This window comes from Chamaea fasciata, unplaced genomic scaffold (genome assembly GCF_029207755.1).
Source record: "Chamaea fasciata isolate MVZ Bird 193981 ecotype frontalis unplaced genomic scaffold, bChaFas1.0.hap1 SCAF_1, whole genome shotgun sequence".
Taxonomy (NCBI): domain Eukaryota; kingdom Metazoa; phylum Chordata; class Aves; order Passeriformes; family Sylviidae; genus Chamaea; species Chamaea fasciata.
The window spans coordinates 148,922,682-148,942,689 of NW_027094086.1; the positions used below are offsets into that span (position 1 = coordinate 148,922,682).

Genomic DNA, 20,008 nt, shown 5'->3' on the forward strand with positions numbered 1-20,008 from the left:
TTACTGCTTAGTAACCACAGCACACGCATTGGGTTTTTATTTCGCGTTCCCCAGTTGCAGTTCAGAGCACTCGGGTTGAAATCGCTGAGTGTTGGGGCTGAAGGGACAAATTCTGTCCTTAACTAGATGAGGGAAGAACTAGGGCATGTGCTCTCCTAGGGAGCGGGAGCAGGAATTTCCTACTCAGGCATGTGCTGAACTGCCTTTTCCTACTGAGACTGTGTTGGGTTTTGCACTTAGGATCGCTTTGCTGTCTCCAGAGGTGTCTCCTGGTCAACACCAGTGTGAGATCAATATTTAGGATTAAGGATGAGAACTGTTTTGTGGTGCAGGTGAACAGCCAAACTTCCTCTGCACCAGTGCCATCTTTTTGCTGGTGGTGCCACTTGGTTGGGCCCCAGGGGCTGTTCTGCAGGGTCTGATGATCCATTTCCTGACACCACGGTACATTCTGTGTGGTTTTTGAAAGTGTTACAGGACATGTCTTGGCTGGGCAATTGCTCTGTTGCATGGGGAGAAGCTCTCCCAGATCCATGGAGGGTGTTTCATGGTACAGGCAGTGTCCCTGGCACCACTGGTCTTTCTCTTGGCTTGTCCTGTGGAAGTGACATTATCACAGATGACGTTTTCCGGGAAAACTTCCAACACTTGTAAAGGTCTCTGACATGGGCTTTGCCTCCCTTCCCTCCACCAGACATCTTCAAGGGAGGAGGGAGCTGGAGCAGGGCACAGTGCACACAGAGAGCAAATCTGCCTTATTATTAAATATTATTTAATTCAGAGAGAACTTGGCCTAAAGATGTAAAAAGGAATTGCAAGCCCTGTCTGGACACCACCTCTCCTCATCAATTAGCAGCATTAAACTCTCAGCAGGGAGGATTAATTAGAAAACTAAATCTTTCTATTATGACAGCCTTCTGGTTTGCATTGAAATGCAGCCGGAGGACTGGAAAGGCTTCTGTATTTTGTTTTGATATGCAGGCATATGTTTCTTTCCATCCTGGAAATTAATTCTGTCTGTCTGTAACGGAGCCGTGGGAATCAATATTGAGCTGAACTGTATCTCTCCAGAGCTTTCTTCTAAAAGTAGTTGACTGCTTCCCCACTGTGCCTAATAAGTGACCTGATTTCAGAGCAGCTGAGCAGCTGGTCTGCCAGTTCAGAGGTGTTGTACAGCTGCCTTGATGGTGCAAAACTGGTTCGTGGTCTCTCAAGGGTGATGGGCTTCTCTTTTCTGAAAGTCTCCAGGTCAGACTTTCTCTGAGCTGGACAAAATGCCCACAGTGACTTTCCATCGCTCCACACCAGGCTGGCCATTAGAGGAGAGGAAATTACTCATCCCACTGCCTCCCCTGCAGACTGCTGTTGGCCTTGGTGAGCTGTCATGCTCTCAGTCTTGAGTTCTGCAATGCCCTGAGCTGGGTTTAGGGGCAAGATGTGCCTTTTCCTCAGTGTCATCATCTTTTCTTCCCTCCATTGGGCTTGGGGAATAGTGAGTGCAACAGCAGGAAGCTGCTGCCTTGCACTGGGGGAGCATGTCGCTCTTGGGTGATGGCATAACTTGGGCAACTCTTCTGGAGAAGAAGCTGCCTTGTGTGCACTGCAGCAAGGAACAGGCTGCGCTCAGGCTCTGCAGAGCCGCAGCTTTGTGAAAACTGGGTGTGGAGGGGCTGGCAGGAGAGGCAGGGCAGACCTGGGAGGCCCTGAGCGCTCTGATTTTCGGGTGACGTGTGCTCTGCAGGCTGCAGGGTTCTGTGAGCGCGTGGCCGTGTGCTCAGTCTGCTTCCTGCACTGTTGATGGCTCATTTTGTATCGTGAAGGCAAGTGCACTTGAATTCACGTGATACTGCAAGTCCAGGGGACAAGGAGAACAAAGCCTCTGTGCAAGCTGCCCCACATGCTTGTTTCGTAACCCCATCACCACCCCACTGATGGCAGGCACGAGCCAGCAGCCCATGGAGGCAGCACAGTCCTGGGGCTGTGCAGAAACCTGGTCCTTCTGCCCAAAACCACAGCTGGCTTTTAACCTTTGCTTGCCACTAAGCACTCACTGAGCTCTGCTTTCTCCCACTGGAGAAATCTCAGTCCGGAGTTGTGTGGCAGAAGTGGCACGAGCAAGGAAAGGACCTGTCAAAATTTGCGGAGGCTGTTGAGGTCCTGGTCTCCCCATGTGCTGGGGAGGTTGTGCTGCTTGCCCACAGAGAAGGAGCAAATCAACCAGGTAGCTGCTGAGAGAGCAGAGGGTGGTCAATTAGTGCTGAGCCCTGGGCTTCACAGTCGATCAGAAAGTCTGGTTGGGATCAATAAAATCCATCCAGGCTGCGGGGGTCAGGCTGTGGCTTGTTAAAGAGGAAGCTGTGCTGGGGGATGGCTGTGAGGGACTATTGATTGTGGCAGGCTGGGGGTAAATGCTGGATTACAAAGGCTGGTGGGATGGCTTCTGGCCTGTCCAGGGGTGTTACCCTCTGTGCTCTCAGGCGGGTGTTGCAAGGGAGAGGAAGAGGGTCAGAGATGAGGTGGGGTGAGTGTGGAAGTTGGCACAGTGGCTTCAAAGCCCTGATCCTTCCCCAATGTCATGCCAAGGCCATTGAATGGATCTCCCTCCTTCCCAGAGCTTGGTCACTTAGTGTTAAAATCCCTGCTGGAGCATGTTGGATCAGCCATAAATGAGGTTGGTTATGCATTTGATATTCTTAGATGTTGAGCCACAGAGACAGTGTTAGTTTCTTGCTATCATTATCCTCATGGAGAACTGGACATCACAGTCCCTGGTGGAGATTCCGGCTCTCAGGCTAGGTTCTCCATGGCACAAAGTTGGCTTTGCAGCTCTCTGGTGTAAAGCTTCATTCATGGAGACTCTTTGTTTCTGATACCAGATGATTTTCTCCCAATTGCTTTTTCCAGGAAAGATTTTTTTCTGAGACAGATACTTCTCTGATTGCTTATTTCACTTGAAGGTTTTACTATTTATTCCTCCTTTTTGGTTTCTGCTCCTTCTCCTTCCTGTTTTTCCCAGGAACATGGAAGAAAGAGGCCTGAAGCTTCACTTTTCCAGATACACATTCTTCCTTTAACTTCCCTCCCACAAAATCTTTGGTCATTTGGGGAGAGAGACAAAAATAAGGCAGTGAAAACCTGCAGGAGGAAGAAATGACAACATTCTTCTGCATTGGTTTTTATATGTAGAAATATCTTCCCTTTGCTGTGTTCACTTAGAGGGAAATGTTCACTGGAATCAGAGGGTTTCTGTAGGTGTAACTGGCATCAGGGTTTCCCTCTGATTCATAAGTGCACAGAGAACTGTCTGAGGACAGCATTTTGCCCTGTGAAAAGGAAAATGATGCAGGACTGTGCTCTCCCCTAGCTGCAGATCTTCATCCTCACAGGCAGGGCTGTCGTGTGTAAATAATCCTGGTTCAGGTTCATCTGGGGAGGTGAATGTTCAGGCTTGCAGGAGACTGAGGATGCTTTAGACTTGGTCACCTCAGTGCCTGATTTAAAAACTTGGATTTAGGCACAGTGGGACTGAGGTGGGCTTTGGGGTGTGATCAGGGTGTCTGCAAATTGTTCATCTCCACCAGCTGCTGGGGGAGGTGGTTCCTCTGTAAAAAATGAGTTCAGTAGAGACACAATTCTGTGCTGTGCAGACCCTGATAGAAATAAGAACCCAAACAGGTGGGGAACACGTGTGTTCTCTGGACACTTTCTTTGCTTGACCTGTCTGTTACATGTAAAATAGATTAACTCTGACCTGATGGGGCTGTGTTGTCTGACCTCTGCTGATAGAAGAGTCCTTTCTAATCCTTTTGATTTGCTTCTTTGTTTTATTGTTCCAGAAGTTTGAGATCTGTATGGAAAATCGAACCTGTTTGATACACCAGTATACATTACTGATTACTGCACTGACTTTCATAAAAGGAATATTACTGCAAAGCAAGAAAAGGGTCTAAGGAAAATACCAGTACCTAAAAGGAGCTACAAGAGAGCTGAAGAGGGACTTTTTACATGGACATGGAATAATAGGACGAGGGGGAATGGTCTTAAACTGATGGAGAGGAGATTTAGATTGGATATTAGGAAGAAATCCTTTCCTGTGTGGATGGAGAAGCCCTGGTACAGGTACCCAGAGCAGCTGTGGCTGCCCCATTCCTGGAAGTGTCCAAGGCCAGGTTGGATGGGGCTTGGAGCAACCTGGGATAGTGGAAGGTGTTCCTGCCCATGGCAGGGGTTTGGAACTAGAAGATCTTTTAGATCCTTTCCTACCCAAACCACTCTATGGTAACTTACTGTAGTGCGCTGTCTGGAATCTTTCATTTATATAGTAATTTCTGAGAAGAGGATTTTGTTTTAAGATCTCAATGGCTTCTTTAAAGGGCTGTCATGGGTGTTAACAGCAGGACTCAGGCAGGTTCTAAAACTCTTATTCTCAGTACATGTTGTGCTAGAACAAACAGGATGGCTCAGGAGATTTTTCTGCCCTGGCTGGGTCACTGACTGAAGGAATCCTCCACTGAGCACGATGGCTTTTGAACATAGATCTCTTCTCCCAGCAACAGGTGTTAGGAGAAAGATCCTTTAGCAGTTTTGGGGTGTCATGCTCAAAACTGGGGAGAAGAAGCCTCAGCTGATGGGTAGTGATAAAGAATTGCTTGTTGGGTTTCATGGGCTGTAGTTCCCAGGGCATGGGCTGTCTCTTTCCATGAGCTGTGCTGGTCAGTGTGTGTCACTTCCAGCTTGGTAGCCTGGTCAGGGGAGGTTTTATTCTCCTCATCTTGGCTCCTGAACTTTGTCCCTTGAGCTCTCTGGGGAGATACACCTGCAAACTTGGCCTGGTTACACACTTGTCTGCAGAAAGTCCATCCCAGCTGCATGCTCATAAACATGGAGTCAGAGAACCACTTAGGCTGGAAAAGAGCTTTTAACATCACAGATTCCAACCATTAACCCAGAACTGCAAAGTCCACGACTAACCCAAGTCTCTAGGTGCTATCCACAAAGATGCACAGTCTTAAATTGCTGTTTTTTTACTTCCCTTGCATGGTGTATCCTTTGGATAAGCTGGGTGGAAAATGCCATGAGGGCAGGGTCTTATGTGTCTGAAGTGACACCAAAATTTAGCTGTTCTTTTGTGTGTCCCAGAATATGGATCCAAGTTCCAGAGCGGTTCTACGTAGAGCAGGTTGAATGTTCTGTAGTGTCTAGAGAAAGCTATAAGGATGAGGTTGGGATGATCAGAGAAAACCTGTAATATTCCAACCCCTCTCCCTTTGCCTTTGAATCCCTCTTTGCCAAGCCTGCAGGCTGCCTGAGCTATCAGCACACATGCCTTTGTGTTCTCACCATTAAAACAATCTCATTTGCTTTGCTGTTGTTTTTAACACTACCCCAGCGCTGGCCTCTGAAGCTTTTTGAAAATAACATTTACAATAATATTTTTAACAGTTCCGTAGTATACAAAACTCCAGTGCTCTGGCAGGACTCCCGGAAACTTGCTGAAAGTTAATGTGGTCAGCTCTTAAAAAGGAGAGATTTTTTCCGCTTGACTCTTGCTTGTTAAACTCTCTGAGCCCAACATGTTCCCCGCTGCTTGAAAAAACAAGGAAAGTCCCAATTTTAGCAATGCTAGTTTGAGTAGCTTTCCAGCCGAGCCCTATTTCAGGGGCAACTGTGGCTTATTATTATATATATAATTTTTTTTTTTACAGTGGAGTGTCCCTTCACCTTCAAACCAAGGTGCTAAGTGGTGCTCAGGCAGGAATAAGTAGGTGCTGCTTTCCCTGGAAGCCTGGGGATGATAAACTGCCGAGGGAGATGCTATTTGCTTGTGCTGCAGTAGTGGCAAGACATGCTGACTCGAAGTCCATGTTTTGTGGTGGATGCTGAGCCTTTTCAGGGTAAGAACAACCCATTTTGGGGTAGGTGATACTGAAAATCCCATATATCAATAGTAGTCTGCAGGTGACTCCAGCTCTCAATGCTGGACTGCACTCTTCCTGCTTTCCTAACCCTCATCCTACATCATTCCTCACAGTAAATCTCCTGGTAACTTACTGTCTTCCATTACATCCGAGAGAAAATCACACTTCTCCGTCCTTTCCTCCCCTGCTTTGCTTTCTGTAACTCAGGTCCACAGAGGCAGGAGTCATGGATGCAGACATGTCACAGCTGAACTGTTGTCTCCCTTGAGCTCAGTCCTGCTTAATCCCTTCTCAACCAGGAGTATGGGAAGAAAAAGGAAAAACTGGAATTAATTTTTCAAGTGGATTGATAACCTTGCATCCATCTCTCACGTAGACACTCATACCCTGCACTCATGGAGCTGCATTGAAGTTGAGCCATTCTGCAGAGTTCAACTCAGGAAAATCAAAACTGCTTTTCCCCTAGATGAGAGGATCTGTACTGGGCTTTCCTGCAGGTCAAGTAACTTCCAGCAGTTTCCTGAGCAGACAGAGTCTCTTGCATGCACAGCACAAACCTGGAATACATTGCCCCAGCATCATCCCTGGGGGCCAGCACCTTGCTGTGCTCTCTCACTCCTTGGCAGGTGCTTAGCACGGAGATTTCAGGTAGATTTACAGAGTTCTGTGGGCTGTGGGAGTGGTGCAGCGGCCCAGTTTCAGCTGCTCACTGGTTCTGTCCCAAACTGCCAGCACTGATCAGGGAGCTTAGTGGGAGGAGAAGCTTCTTGGAACAGCATCTATAGGAAAAGGATTTTCCCTTTTTTTTTTTTTTTTCCCTCTTATTTTTTTCCTCCTCCCTGTTTTTTAAGGGACATAATAATAATAGGACAGAATTTGTACTAGAAACAGGAATTTGTCCTTCTGTAACAGGAAGCTGCTGGTATGTATTTTTGGGAAGCCACGGAAATCGCCCGTGTTTGCAGTCCAGTTTGAAGGCTTGGCTGCCCTTAGGATTGAAGAGATCTGCTAAAACAGAAACCCCTTCTTTCTCCTGTGTATCCACGGAGATTTCCTGCCCTGTGTGCAGGGGCTGGTTTGCTCACGAGGGCTGGGCAGTGGGGTCTCAGGGGTTTGCTGTGGCAGAGGTGATGGAGAACTGCACAGGGGAGGGCTCTGCTGATGGGAAGGTCACCTGTTTTTTCCAGGGCTCGTTTGCACAGTTCCTGTAGGTGCTTGTTTTTGTGACTAGATGTGGTTTGGAAAGGTCTGGAAGGTCTACAGAAAGACACTAGAAAAATGTGTTACTCTGATAGGAGAGTTAACCTGGGCTGTCCCAGGAATTTACAGTTAATCCAGGCTGTGGCCCTCGGTGCAAACTATGCACAAATCTTAATTCCTGGAAGTGTCACAGCAGCTTTGAAAGCAAAAGTGAAGGTTTGGGCTGTTTCCTGCTCTTGTTACAATCAGATGGAATTTTTACCCTGCTTTGTTGCTGGTTTTCTGCTCACTCTTGATTCAGCATTGCATAGACTGACCAGTTCCTTCTCAAGGTAGGATTTTTAACCTTTCAAGCTGTTTGGTTACTTCCTTGCCTCCTCCTTGGCCTTGAAAGTGGGCAGAGCAGGGTCCTTGGTGGCCCTGGCTCTCAGGCTGAGTGGTTCTGAACTGGGAGGCAGCAGCAGCAGAAGGAACACAGGGGCACATGGATGTCTCTGCCTCTGCTGCTCTCTTATCACCTTCCCTTCCTGCTCGTCTCTCTCAAAATAGGAGAGATATCCCTCTGCTCATTGGCACTGAGGCACCAGAGCTGCAGAAAATCATTTTAATCTGTTCTTGGGAGCATTCCTGGTTCTCTTCATGTTTTTTTGCTGTGTTTGAATCGATTTGACCAAGCCAGGTGGTTTTCAAAGTGCCTTTTCCTCCCATTTCTGACCAATGCCTTATATTTAACACTCCAAGATCCTTGTCAGTGTCCTGGAGCACATGGCTCTCACTGACTTTAGAGCAACCTGCGGTGACTGCAGGACAGGAATGTCTTACTCCCTGTGCAAGTCTGATCAGGTTCTTGAGGTGTTTCTCCCTTTCCTTGTGCTATCATGCAGGTTTATGACCAAGAAATCTGAGGGCTTATCAGGCAGCTGAAGTGGAATTTGATGCTGTCTTCTATCACAGTGTCCTTTAAAAGATGCCCATCTTTAGGTGGACTTTGCCTTTGTTCAGTCTAAAATGAGGCTTTTGATTAATAAGCAGGACAGGTTCCAGTGAGCTCAGGCCTGCTTTAGTTTCTTGGTGACCAAAAAACCCCAAAAAACTTTAACAGGGTGCAGGAGTTGGGCTGAATACAGGATGGCAAGTCACTGAGCCCAGCTCTGTGCTGGTGTTGGGGGCAGATTAAAGGCAGAAACTCTGGGAGGGCTCCTGGGGACACGCCTCCCATGAGGGATGTACGGGGCATTCACTGCTGCCGAGAGCTGCCTGCACTCAGCCTTTTTCCCATGCAGTCAGAGGAAAGCTGGTCCAGCCTTGGGGAACCTTGGCTGCCATTTGGAAGGCCTAAATTTAGGTTTCTGCTTTGATTCAGGACTGCTTTTCCATGTCTTGCTGTCACTCTGTTCCCCAAGTGAGTGTTACCCCACAGGGATGCTGCAGAATGTGAAGTGTTAAAGACGGGATTGCTTTAGGGTTACATTAATCATGTAAAAACACATTAAAAATACCATGTAATTAAAATGTTTTGCTCTTAAGGAAGTACATGTTGTTTATTGCAAGATTTTAAAGCCATTAAGGTCCCAGGTTTGTGGTGTGTTACCTTTGGTGTGTGCAGAGGAGGGCAGACTCCTGCTCTCCATTCCTTACTAAAGGTTCTCCTCTTTTCTCCTTCCCAGGTGATGGTGGGGAGAGGCTTTGGGAAAAGTGGTCCCTGACCTTGTTATGTCAAAATTAATCTGTAACCTCTGTGTTTGTTACAGGGTGGATGTTTGAGAGAGGAGAATAAGGCACGAGAGTCTGGGACTGGTGGAATGGAGGCCTGATGTAGATGGAAAGATGGGTAAGAAATGGATTGGTTCCTCTGGAGCAATTAATTTCCTGCAGCCTGTTAATTTTGGTTGGGACTACCAAGCATGGTAACAGACTGGGGGACATTGCTAAGATGCTCTTTACATTGCTTTCTAATTTATGTTTAGCATTTTAGTGGTGCCAAAATTGGACAAATTTTCTTCTTATTCTGAGTGTGATTTTGGTGGGTCATGTTTTAGGTGGATTCTCTTCCCAAGTGTGCCTTGTGTTTCTCTGCAGAGCATCTTCATTCCCTGCAGGTCTTCTCCCAAAGAATTTTCTGTTTCAAACAAAGCTTGAATATATTGCTTTTCTAATTGGTGACCTAGATTACTTCCACTTTCTCCCTCTTCGGCTGGAATAGTTGTGTATCAGATGCTCTGTGGTGCTGAGGGAAACTATTTTAAAGTGGGAATTATTTATAATTCTGGAGGTACATAATGATTTTGATATTATCTCTATAGATAAGAACTTTCTCCTAAGGAAAATTAATTATTTCAGGAATTGGGACCACTTGGAAGTGCTTAAATGGCTTCCTGACCTGGTGATCCAGGAAAGGAGAAAAGATTTTGGAGGAGTCCTGGTTGAAGCTGAGCACTTCACTTGCACATTTGCAGCATTTACACAAGTTCACACAAAACTTTTCAGAGATGGCTGAAATGATGTTTTAAAGAAGAAGAAGAAAAGAAAAAAAAAAGGAAGAAAAAAAAAAGAGGAGTTATGTGTGGGAATACCAGTAAATTTAGGGTTTGTTCTTTCAGATGTGTAGAATCACACAATCACAAAATGGTTTGGGCTGGAAGGGACTTGAAATTTCATCTCATTCCAACCCCCTGGAATGAGACACCTTCCACTATCCCAGGTTGCTCCAAGCCCCATCTAGCCTGGCCTTGGACACTTCCAGGGATCCAGGGGCAGCCACACCTTCCCTGGGTGCTTGTGCCAGGGTCTCACCATTTTCACAGGGAAGAATTGCTTCCTAATATCTAATGTAAATGTTCAGTTTGAAACCATCCCCCATTGTCCTGTCACTTTTATCCTCATTAAAAGCCTTGTAGAAATGTGATTCAGAGTTTGGTAGTGGTTTGAGTTTAGAAAATGAAAAGTGTGAAGCCATTGCCACACCTTAAGTGTTTATTCTCCCTTATGGAGAAAGGAGCAGAGTGGTATTTACCCTATCCTGACTTTGTGTTGTTTTCACTCTTTCTCCGTTACCTAGAAGAGAAATTTTGTGGGAAGAAAACTAAATTAAAGCTAGGTTTAAAAAAAAAAAAAAAGGAAGGGAAGAGAAAGTCCAGATCTGCTTTTTCAATATAAAGAATGACAAATTTCAGTTTAAAACCCCTGGTGACTAACCCCAAAATTTTTTAGAAACATTTTCACTTTGAAGGCAAAAGCCACTGCTTTGTCAAGGCAAGGTGGGTTACTTTAAGAAGGCAACTTCAGACTTGCCCTGAGCAGAGAAGGAGTTGCTGGCTCCAGTTCTCAGGAGATTGTAAATTTGGTGATTTCTTGTACAGAGGGTGGTTGGTAGAACCTGCTCAAGGTGCCTTCAGCCTGCCAGCTGCAAATGTAATATAAGTGCACCAAGGCAGCATTAACTGTGGGAATTCTGTAGTGAAGAGAGGCACTGTGGCTGGTTTTTGGGAGTGGGAGCTGAATCAACAGGAGTCTTGTGCAGGTTTGCAAATCTGCTTGCACTTGTGTGTGGGTGGAAGGTGCTGTGCATGTCCCCTCACCAAGGTGTCATTGCTGGGGCTCATCACCAACAGCATCGACACCTGTGTGGGGTTAGATCTGCCAGGATGTATCCAGATGGGCTCGTGTTGTGATCCTGAGCCTGGGCTGTGGCTCCACTCTCAGGGTGAGATGGTTGAAGTGCTCTGTGTCTCCATCAGTGTCACCAAGTGGTGCTTGTCAGTTAAAGCACTGCTGCAGTAACTTTGCTGATGCACAGGAATTCGGGCTAAATTTTGAGGGTTTATTAGTTTCACTTCTCTTCCTCTTCCTTTCATATGTGTTTGTTTACTCCGTGCATTGGGATGAGGGGGCATTTTCAAGGGAAGTGCTGGGAATTTGCAGTCACATCACTGATTTCCTTCTGGAAAAGACCGCAGAGGAGATGTGTTGGATGAGGTGATCTCTGACAGCCTGTTCCAGGTCTACCTTTTTTTTTTTTCTTTCCAGGATCCTATTTATAGTCTGCTCAGTGTCTCAGAGTTCAGCACAGGACTGTTCACTCCTAGACATGTTCTAGGGAAGTTGCATGACCCTGCATGGAGGCCACAGGACGGGAAGTGGGGACTTCTGGTGTCTCAGTGTCAGGCAGTGCTTGGACCAGCCCTGTGCAGCCATGGTACCCTGAGGCTGGAGCAAGATCTCTGCATATGCCAGCTTGGGACCAGCCTAAGTCCTTGGCACTGAGTCTTTTTATTCATCCTGCAGTCCATTTCCATCTGCAGCCTCTCCTCAGGAGTCCAAGACTCTTTGTAATTTGATCATATGAGTGCTTATCACACTTTTAAAGGTGTCTGTATCTTCAGTGCAACACAGTGGAAAAACCCTGCCCAAAAAGTATTAAAAATTGCTGTGTTTAAACATGGCATCACAGTAAAAATAATATTAAAAAACCTGCGGAAGTTGGTACAAAAAGCACCGGCTTGTTTGTTGCTTAACTTTTATTCTTTTTGTCTTAAAAATGATTTAAGTATCCTCGGTTGTGGTTTTGAAATGCTGTGTGCCTGCATGTATGTTTCTGGTGATAAAAGCTCCAGGAAGGCTGATCCATTCTGCTCAGTGTACATCCATACAACTCAAAGGCTTAGGTCTTTAGCACTTTGCTGGAGTGAGTGTGACTTTTGCTTCAGCAGAAAGGTCATCTGAGGTGTGGGAGATGGGAGAATGATATTGTTGATAGTATTGACTCGGCAGAGTGTGTGTGATTGCGGGCTGGGCTGGCCGAAGGCACAGCAGCTTGCTGAAGGCTTTTTTGAGCAGCCGTGGCATGTCCATTCAGCCCAGCTCCTTGGGTTTTTGGAGGGCTGCTGAAACAGAGAACTGGTGAGGGCAGAGCAGATCCTATGCCATGGATGTCTCAGCCCTCCCATGCCGTGTTTTCCTCATTCCTCACTAGGCAATGCTTTTGCTCTTCATTTCCTTATTGCTCTTAACCATCTCTTTGTATGCTGAGAGCTATTAGGGAAAAATTAATTCCTGTTGAATTGCTGCACTTTATATTATAATAAAACACATCAGACTTTCTATGAGCTCAGGTTTTACTGTTTTTGAGAGGTGTTAAAAGGTGCCCATGGTCTCCTCCCTTTCCTGGCACTGCACCTGTGGTACCCTGGGCTCAAATTTAGGGTGCTCTGGGCACCTGGGGAATGTGGGATTGGACTTGGATCACATCTGGGATGTTGCAGCCGTTGCTGCAGCAACAAGTTAGGAGTTCATGGGCTCTGGGCTGAGGCTGTGAGCACTGGAAGTCACTGGGCTGGGAGGGAGAACGAGTTCTTTATGATCCCTCAAATAACCTTCAAAGGTATCAGAGTCAGTCAGGGGAAATAACTTGCCAGTTACATTTCTTTGCTGGGTAAACATTTTTCTCCTTTCAAGTGTGCTCAAGAGAGATGTACAGGTTGTGGGGAGAGGTAATATCTTTTATTAGACCAAATGATAGAGGTGGAAAAAACCAGGCTGCCTTTCAGGCACATAAACCCTTTTTCAGAAGGAGCAAATCTTGAGCTTAGCAGGCAAACTCCTGGAATAATTGGCCCAAGTTTAATTCAATTATGTTAATCCATTAGAGGAAAATTAGTGTTTGTGGAGCAAAGGGTAGAGTTAGCAAAGAAGTTGTGAAAGTTTCTTGTGGGATGAGAAACTTGGTACCTTTGAAGTGGTGAGGAGTAGCAGAGCTACAGGCATGCAAAAATTTTCTTAAATGTGGTTAGTTTTGCTTTTTAAGGGTCCAGTCCCTGCTTGCTGCTCTCCTAGACTAGTTCACAAAAGCAGATGAGAAACAAGGGGTTTGCCACAAGCAGTGTTAGGTTTGTGGTTGGGCTCAAAGATCCTGTCTCCTGTTCCAGCATCCCAGCCACTGCCTGGATGTGAGGGGCAGCAGCTGTTTCCCCAAACTCTGCCCTCTTCAGCAAATCTTCCCCCCACCAAATGCCACCCAATTTCAACCCAGCCATTTGCCCCGTTAGCCAAGAAGTGGTGAAGGCTGTGAGGTGGCTGCTGGTGGTGCGCAGCTGAGAGAAGGAGGGAGAACGATTGTCAGGATGTCGCACGGGGTGTACCTGGGGCAAAACTGGCTTCTTAGCTGGGCTTTGCCTCCCTCCAAGCGTGTGGGGACATACAGGGGGTCTGTGGTGACCAGTGTGCCCAGGGATGGGGCTGTGGAGGAGAGCAGTGTGTGCAGAGCCTGGGAAAGCTCTGCCAGTGGCTCGGGTCCCGTGGAATTTTACTGCGCGCGGCGCTGTCAGGGCTGGCTATTTTGGGAGTGGAGGCTTGTGGTGAGCCACAGACTTAACCTTGCTTTCCCTCCCTGCTGAGCTAAACCAAACACCTTTTGGATCCCAAGTCCTTTTCCATTGCAAAAGTCCCTGGTAAGCCTCTGGGGTGGTGAGGGAACGTGGTGCCGTTGAGGGCATTGTGCCACGGCGCTTCGCAGCTCGTCAGGAGAAATTTCTTGTATGATTTGTGGCCTAACCACTGAAAACTTTTACATGTGATAAAACTTGCTATCCCAAATGCTTTGGTTTTGGTGTTTGCATGGTGCTGATCGCTCACGGTTTCAAGGGCATCACTCTCACCTCTCCTAAACTGAGGTGCAGTCCCAGTAGCTTTGCCTTTGCTTTTGGTTTTTCCTGGGGAAATTCAGAGGGCAGTTCAAGTTCTTCATGATCTCACCCTGGCTCTCAAATGGGTTCTGCCATAATAAGTGAATTTATGTGCCAGGTTAGTCTCTTTTGCTGTTTTCTCAATGCTCTCATTGATTAATTGGAGTCTTAGCATGCCCATATTGCATTGGGGATGTTTGCTTGTTTGTGTGCATGAGTATTTTGGGGACATCTGTCATTTTAAAAATAACTGGTTTGGCTTTTTTAAAACAGATTCTTGCCTTCCCCTCCAAGGCCATTCCTGAGCTCTGATTTCTCTACCATTTTGCAGAGGGATATAAAAGGAAGGATTGTTTTTGATCTAGACACAGTCTCCAGTTTAGCTGTGCAACTTTTCCCATAGCTGTATGGATCACCTGAGGGACAGCACGGGGTAGAGGGGCAATAGGAGGCAGGAACTCAGCTTTACCCCCAAGGATAGGGGTGTGTGGAATAGTGTAACTGTGCCATAAATCCACAGATGTTCTGTTGGGCACTTGTGATGGGCATTTGTAGCTGTCAAAAACCTCTGATGGGTTTGGTTATATTCCTTTTCACAAAGCAATTACTGATTGTGCTATAGAAGTGAAATTAAAAATCCAAACCGATGTAATTTATGGAGAGCGAGAGTTGAGCATTGATTAGTCATGTGGAGCACTAATAGTCTCCTGCTGGTGCACCCTTTAGCATCATAATTCTCTGAAAAGAAGAAATGTGCTTACAGGAGCCCCCAGCACATCACAGCACTGGTTTTCTACGTGAGTTTGTGTGTCCTGAGCTCAAAACATCAGTGAGCAAACTCCTGCCAAGAAGTCCAGCATGTTAGGAGGGTCTTTCCTCACTTCCTCCTGTTTAATTGCTCTGCTCGACCTGCTGGGCTGTGCCCTGCCCTTGAGTCCTGCACAGGGGTGACCTTGGCGTCCCTTGGGTGGGGTTGCAGGAGGGAGAAGGGCAGCAGGATCCAGCTGCTGCTGAGCCTTTGCTGACTTGCAAAGGGAACGTGCTCAGCTGGTGTGTCTGCTGCACTGGAATCTGCTCTGGAGGAGGGTAATTGGATAATTTTTCTCTTTATCAGACTCTGGACACGGCTCCAGACAGTGGCAAAATGCTTTGTGCATGTGGGTTGAGTTTATGGGGAGGGCTGTCTGGATCTCACTAGGTGGGTGCAGGCAGCGCTCTGCTTGCCACAGATCATTCACAGACAGCCCTTCCAAAGGGGGTGAATTGCTCAACAGTATTTGTAGCTGCCTGTCAGGGTGTCTGTGTCCCTTCTTTGCTTGCTTGGGGGCTGTTGTCACAGTCCAAGTCAGGCTCCTGAACCTCTGGCTCACTGGGCTCCTTCCTTGTATTGCCTGGGACAGTCAGTGATGGTCTTTTTACTAATTGATCCCTTCTGTTAAGAATCAGAATCATTGAGAAAAGACCCTAAAGATCATCAAGTCTGTGCTGGCTTGGTACCTTGGCCCCTGGTGCCTTGTGCATGGCCTGGATGCTGGTGGCTGTACCTGCCTGTTCACGGTGTGTGCAGGTGCTGAAGAAACCCCAGGTCACGGTTTTTCTTTTGTCTCCAAGCTTTTCCCCCCTCTCTGGAGAAAAGGCAGCGTTTATCTTCACAAGCAAGTTCTTAGACACGTGCCCTCACATGGGTGAGGGTTGTCCTGTTCCCTGGACCAGGAAAGGCCTGGCCTGGTGTGACACTGACCTTCTGGGAGGGCAGTGGGCAGCCCAGGTGGCTGCTGGTCTGATAGATGTGGACTTCCACTGCAACACGTGGGCCAGGTTTGCTGTTACCCCTGCTCACACAGCAAACAGACATAAAAGGTGCTTTGGCCACTGAACATTATGTGCTGCTTTGATCTTTCCTCTTGATAAAAAAAAAAAAAAAAAAGGCACTGGAATGAGCTGCAGAAATGCATGAAGTATCACTCCAGTGGCAGAAGCTGTGTATTTCCATTTACTTAAATGAAGGGTTAAAAGGAGATGAAATCGCAGTCTGTGAGTACCTGGAGAAGAAGGGGAGTGTCTATTAACAGAGGGGTCTCTAAGGTACAGTGGTATGGTGTCAAGATCTAATGACTAGAATACAAAGCAAGCTATATTCTCAAACTGGAATTGAGATGTTTGTTGCAAACAGGGGTTACTGGAGTAAGTGCACGAGCTCTTCCAGCTCAGGCTTCCTGAAGAGGATGTTTTGTGTAATTCCAGGTCAAGCTTGGGATGTGGAGGCTGCTAAATGAATTGCTGTGCCCTTTGTGTACAGCCAGGAAGGCCAGATCAAGTTAAGTCCTCTCTGAATTTAAGCTCCTTTAATGTGTTTAGCTCTGGCTGCAGACTCGTGTGGTCTTGAGTAAGGCTTTTGTCTGTCGCAGATTTCTGTCCATCAAATGAGACACAAAACCCAGCCCATCTCTCTCTCCTTCTGACAGTGTGGCTGGAATTCCATCAGGACAGGGAATGCAGGAACTGAGTGATGCCAGGGGAGTGAATCCTGTCTTTCAGTTCAGGTTCCCTTTGGTGTAAGTGATAAATGCTGTATACCTGTCAATCTAAAAATTGTGTATTTTCAAAAAAACCCAGCGAAAATGAAAGGCTGATGTCTCTTCAGACCAAATTCAGCATTGTCAGAGTCATCATCATGTGGCTCCGTGTTTACTTTCTCTGTGTTTTATTACATTTCAGTTGTTTTGTCACTGTGTATTCAAAGTCTTGCCCATTGAAAGGGCTTTTACTGAAGGTGACAGTGTTTCTGTGTGGCTCCCCATCCTCTCTTCATCCCCCTCTCAGCTTTCACAGAGCTCTTCCCTCTGCCTGGGGACATCCCCAGTGGCTGCATCACCTTCTGGAGAGGTGGAGGGTGCTGCTGGAGTTTACACAGGCAAATGCACCCTCAGCACCACGGCTCTGAAAAGCACAGTGGGATCTTCAGTGACCACGAGTGGTCACACCTGTGGTTTTTCTCTGGATCCAAGTGCTTGCAGGGCCCTGCATGTTCCCCCTTTGCTCAGGAATGACTCACAGGACGATATTCCTCCCTCCTGCAACGCCCAGGACTTTCCCCCCCCCAACTCTTCCCAGCCCTGATTCTGCCTGGTGTGTGTGTGAGAGGCCCAGATCAGAATGTTTTACAGGACTCTGCTTTATTTCTGCAGGCTTTCCTGTGGGCTTCATCCAGCTGCTACTTTTTTTTTCTTTTTTTTTCTTTTCTTTTCTTTCTTTTTTTTTTTCTTTTTTTTTTCTTTTTTTTTTGCAGTGTTGATGGAAGCAGCTTCATGGAACTACCATGAGCTGCCTCTTAGCAATGACCTATTAGTGAAGCCAACAATAACAGCAGCGTCTAGACCATCTGAACGCAGCTAAATTATTCCCTTGTCCCTTCTTCATCTGCTTTCTCTCCTGACTCTTGAATTGTTTTGGGTGGTCCGTGTTGACCTTCAGGCTTTCTATTTCTCCCTTTCTAGTTTTTTTGTTTCCTGTCTTTGGGCAGTGAACTTGCTGCACTAATTCTGAAAGTCCAGGTTCCTCTCTCCCTCACGCAGGCTGGAGCCAAGGCCAAGTAGCAGCCCCAGAAATGTGTCTCTGAAGGGCAGAGATGTGTCATCTGCTGCTGGCTTCTTGGTTTCACTCCCTGGTTGATTTTGCCAACTAGCCAAATGCCCCAGATTCATACTGGTAGTGCTTGGGACTTGCAAGTCTCAACATCTTGCAGAACTGAAAACCTGATGAGAGGAGGAGGCATTATGGTTTTGATACAGGATCCTGTTGGAATGGATGAGTGCATTTTAATAAAAATATAAACCCTGTCTACTGGAGCTCCACTGGTCCTTGCTTCCTGGGAGTGCTCTTGGATTTCTACTCCTATGAGTTCCTCTCTTCTGTGTGGCTATGGATCACTCCCCCCACCCCCAAACCTCTGGGAAATTAATATCTTTTGAAACATCTATTATTTTTGGTTGAAGTGATCCTTAGTTGGATGGGCTGGCAGTGTGATCAAACGAGCTTTGTTACAGGAAACTGATGTAAAAAGCACAAAATTAGTGTGTTGGTGGCAAGTAGAGAAGAAATAAATTAGTTTCCTACTAAGGGAAATAGCTGAAAGCTGAGGATGGAAGAAGAGGCTTTGGGGACAGAGGGACAGTAGTAACACAATTTATTTTTATGTTTCATTTTTGCTGTCTCTATAATCAGCTTTTCTCTGTGCTGATCTTCCATGGTAGAAATAATCCTGTTTATATGTTGTGTTGGAGATCAAGTGGGATTTGTTGTAGAATTCATCCTGTCAGCCCACGGTACCTTAAGTGAATTTGTGCAAAACGATGCCAGAGTGGAGCTGGGCCAGGAGCTTGTTGGGGAGCAGGAACCTGCTCACGTTGCACAAAGATTTCCAGGAGTCTCCCAAGTCCATCGGAGCTCCAAGGATACTTCATCAGTGTTGTGCAACTCGCAGCTGTTTTGTTCTGAGCCATGGCAGAGCCTGGGGAGGTGTTTGCTGTGCAGCCTCAATGCTGCCTTCTCACAGGGATGAAGAATATTTAGGTCCTGCCAGGGCTGGATCAGGGGAACAGGATTTTTTCCTGTCCCTTGGGCACGGGATTCCTGACAACTGGCATTTTGTCCCTGGGAGAGCCATCCATCCTTCACCCTCTCCTGACTCAAACCAAGCCAAACAGAGAAGGAGCAGCCTGTGACGCCCCTTTTGCTGGAAAGGCTTGGGAGTGGCATTTGGATTTAATTATCCAGTTAGCTTCAGTGCTTGTTTGAATTTTGACTGCACTGGCTGAGCTGGCTGCGTATTTCCATGGAACAAAGTCCTCCACCCTTCTTGGGAGTCAGCTCGGAGACCCCAAGAGCAGTAATTAGGATGGGCAGGAGGTTCAGTCTGGAAAGGATCAGTCCCTGTGCAAAGCTGTCCCGGACAGGACGGGGAAGTGTCGGTTTTGCAACCGATGATGCAAACTGTGCTGCTGCTCAGAAGTTGCTTCAGAGCCTGGTGTGGGGGGGTTTTGTTTTCAACAGTTGAGGTTTTGGTCATTGCCTCCCTGAAATCCACAGTTCTCTTGGAGTAGAAACACACCGTTAAATGCAGCTGAAGCATAAGCTGTTAATGAAGCATATAGAAATATGTAAGTTTAAGGAAATATTGTATTCTTGCTCGTGTTGAAGTCGTCTTTCAGCCTCCAGCAGCAGAAAACAATCTTTCCTGTTTGTATAGGAAGAAGTTTTGTCTTATTTTGTAGCAGTGATGTCATGGATGTGGATTTTATTATTTTTTTTACAATAGACACTCATGTTTTGTAATTAAAAATCCTGACATGATTTTCAGAATGCTCTTTTGCATCAGTTTAATAGTAGACAAAGAAAGGAAAATGCTGATTTGACAGTCAAATACAAGAAACAGCTTCTCTTTCCTTTCTTTTTTTTTTTTTTCCCTTCAGTACCTGATTCAAGACAGCTGGAGCCCAGTTTTACACCACTTGTTCTAGGCCCATTAAGTTGATGGTTGGGTATTTCTGGAAACTGGCTGAATTTAAGCAGTTACTGAAAGCGAGTGAATTCTCCTTGCTTTGCTATGTTTGGAGAGATACAAAAAATCACTTCTGGCAGAGATTTTTAGCCTGACTTCCTAAGAAGAAATATGACTTGTCATGAACTGGGTTGGCAGCACCAGGACTTTTTAAACCTGTGTTTGGTGAACTCAGAAGTCTGTTACAAAAGTTTTGGCAAGATTGATGTGTAGATCGAGGAGGAGGACAGTGTGATATTAACCAGGGCACTGGTGGGTTCACCAGAGGCTCCTCTCCTGGAAGGTGTTGCCAGGCACGGCCAAGAGAGGTTTGGAGGTGGGGAATTGGGTGGTTTTGCTACCAAACCAGGTTCTGTCTCTGCCTGCTGGCCGTGTTGGCCCGTGACATTACAGATTGTTTTGTGTCAGGCAGTTCAGGAAACTTTTGTTGTCAGTTGCTGGAAAAAAAAAAAAAAGAAAAAGAAGGGTGAGGGGCACTGTAGAGATTAAAACCTTGGTGGAAAATTCCTGGAGGGCAGTGTAAGGGGGTTTTGTTTTTGTGGGTTTGTTTTAGCTCATCCCTCCCCCTGTTCCCTTCCCCTCCACAGAAAGAAAAAAGCTTGTTTCCTTTTTTTTTCTTTTTTTTTTTTTTTTTTTTCCTTTTTTTTTTT

The 20,008-nt window shown here is 46.4% G+C and overlaps 1 protein-coding gene across 5 annotated transcripts in view; it reads left to right on the top strand.

Moving 5' to 3' along the window:
* The window catches only part of LOC136299634 (mitogen-activated protein kinase kinase kinase 3-like), a 77,588-nt gene that overhangs the window by 13,023 nt on the left and 44,557 nt on the right, over positions 1 to 20,008 (top strand). For all 5 annotated transcript variants that reach the window (XM_066201424.1, XM_066201444.1, XM_066201454.1 and 2 more), the window contains exon 2: positions 8,870 to 8,949. In XM_066201424.1, the coding sequence (XP_066057521.1) occupies positions 8,946 to 8,949 (4 nt within the window). In that variant the 5' untranslated portion in view covers positions 8,870 to 8,945. The remainder of the gene's footprint in view (positions 1 to 8,869; positions 8,950 to 20,008) is intronic.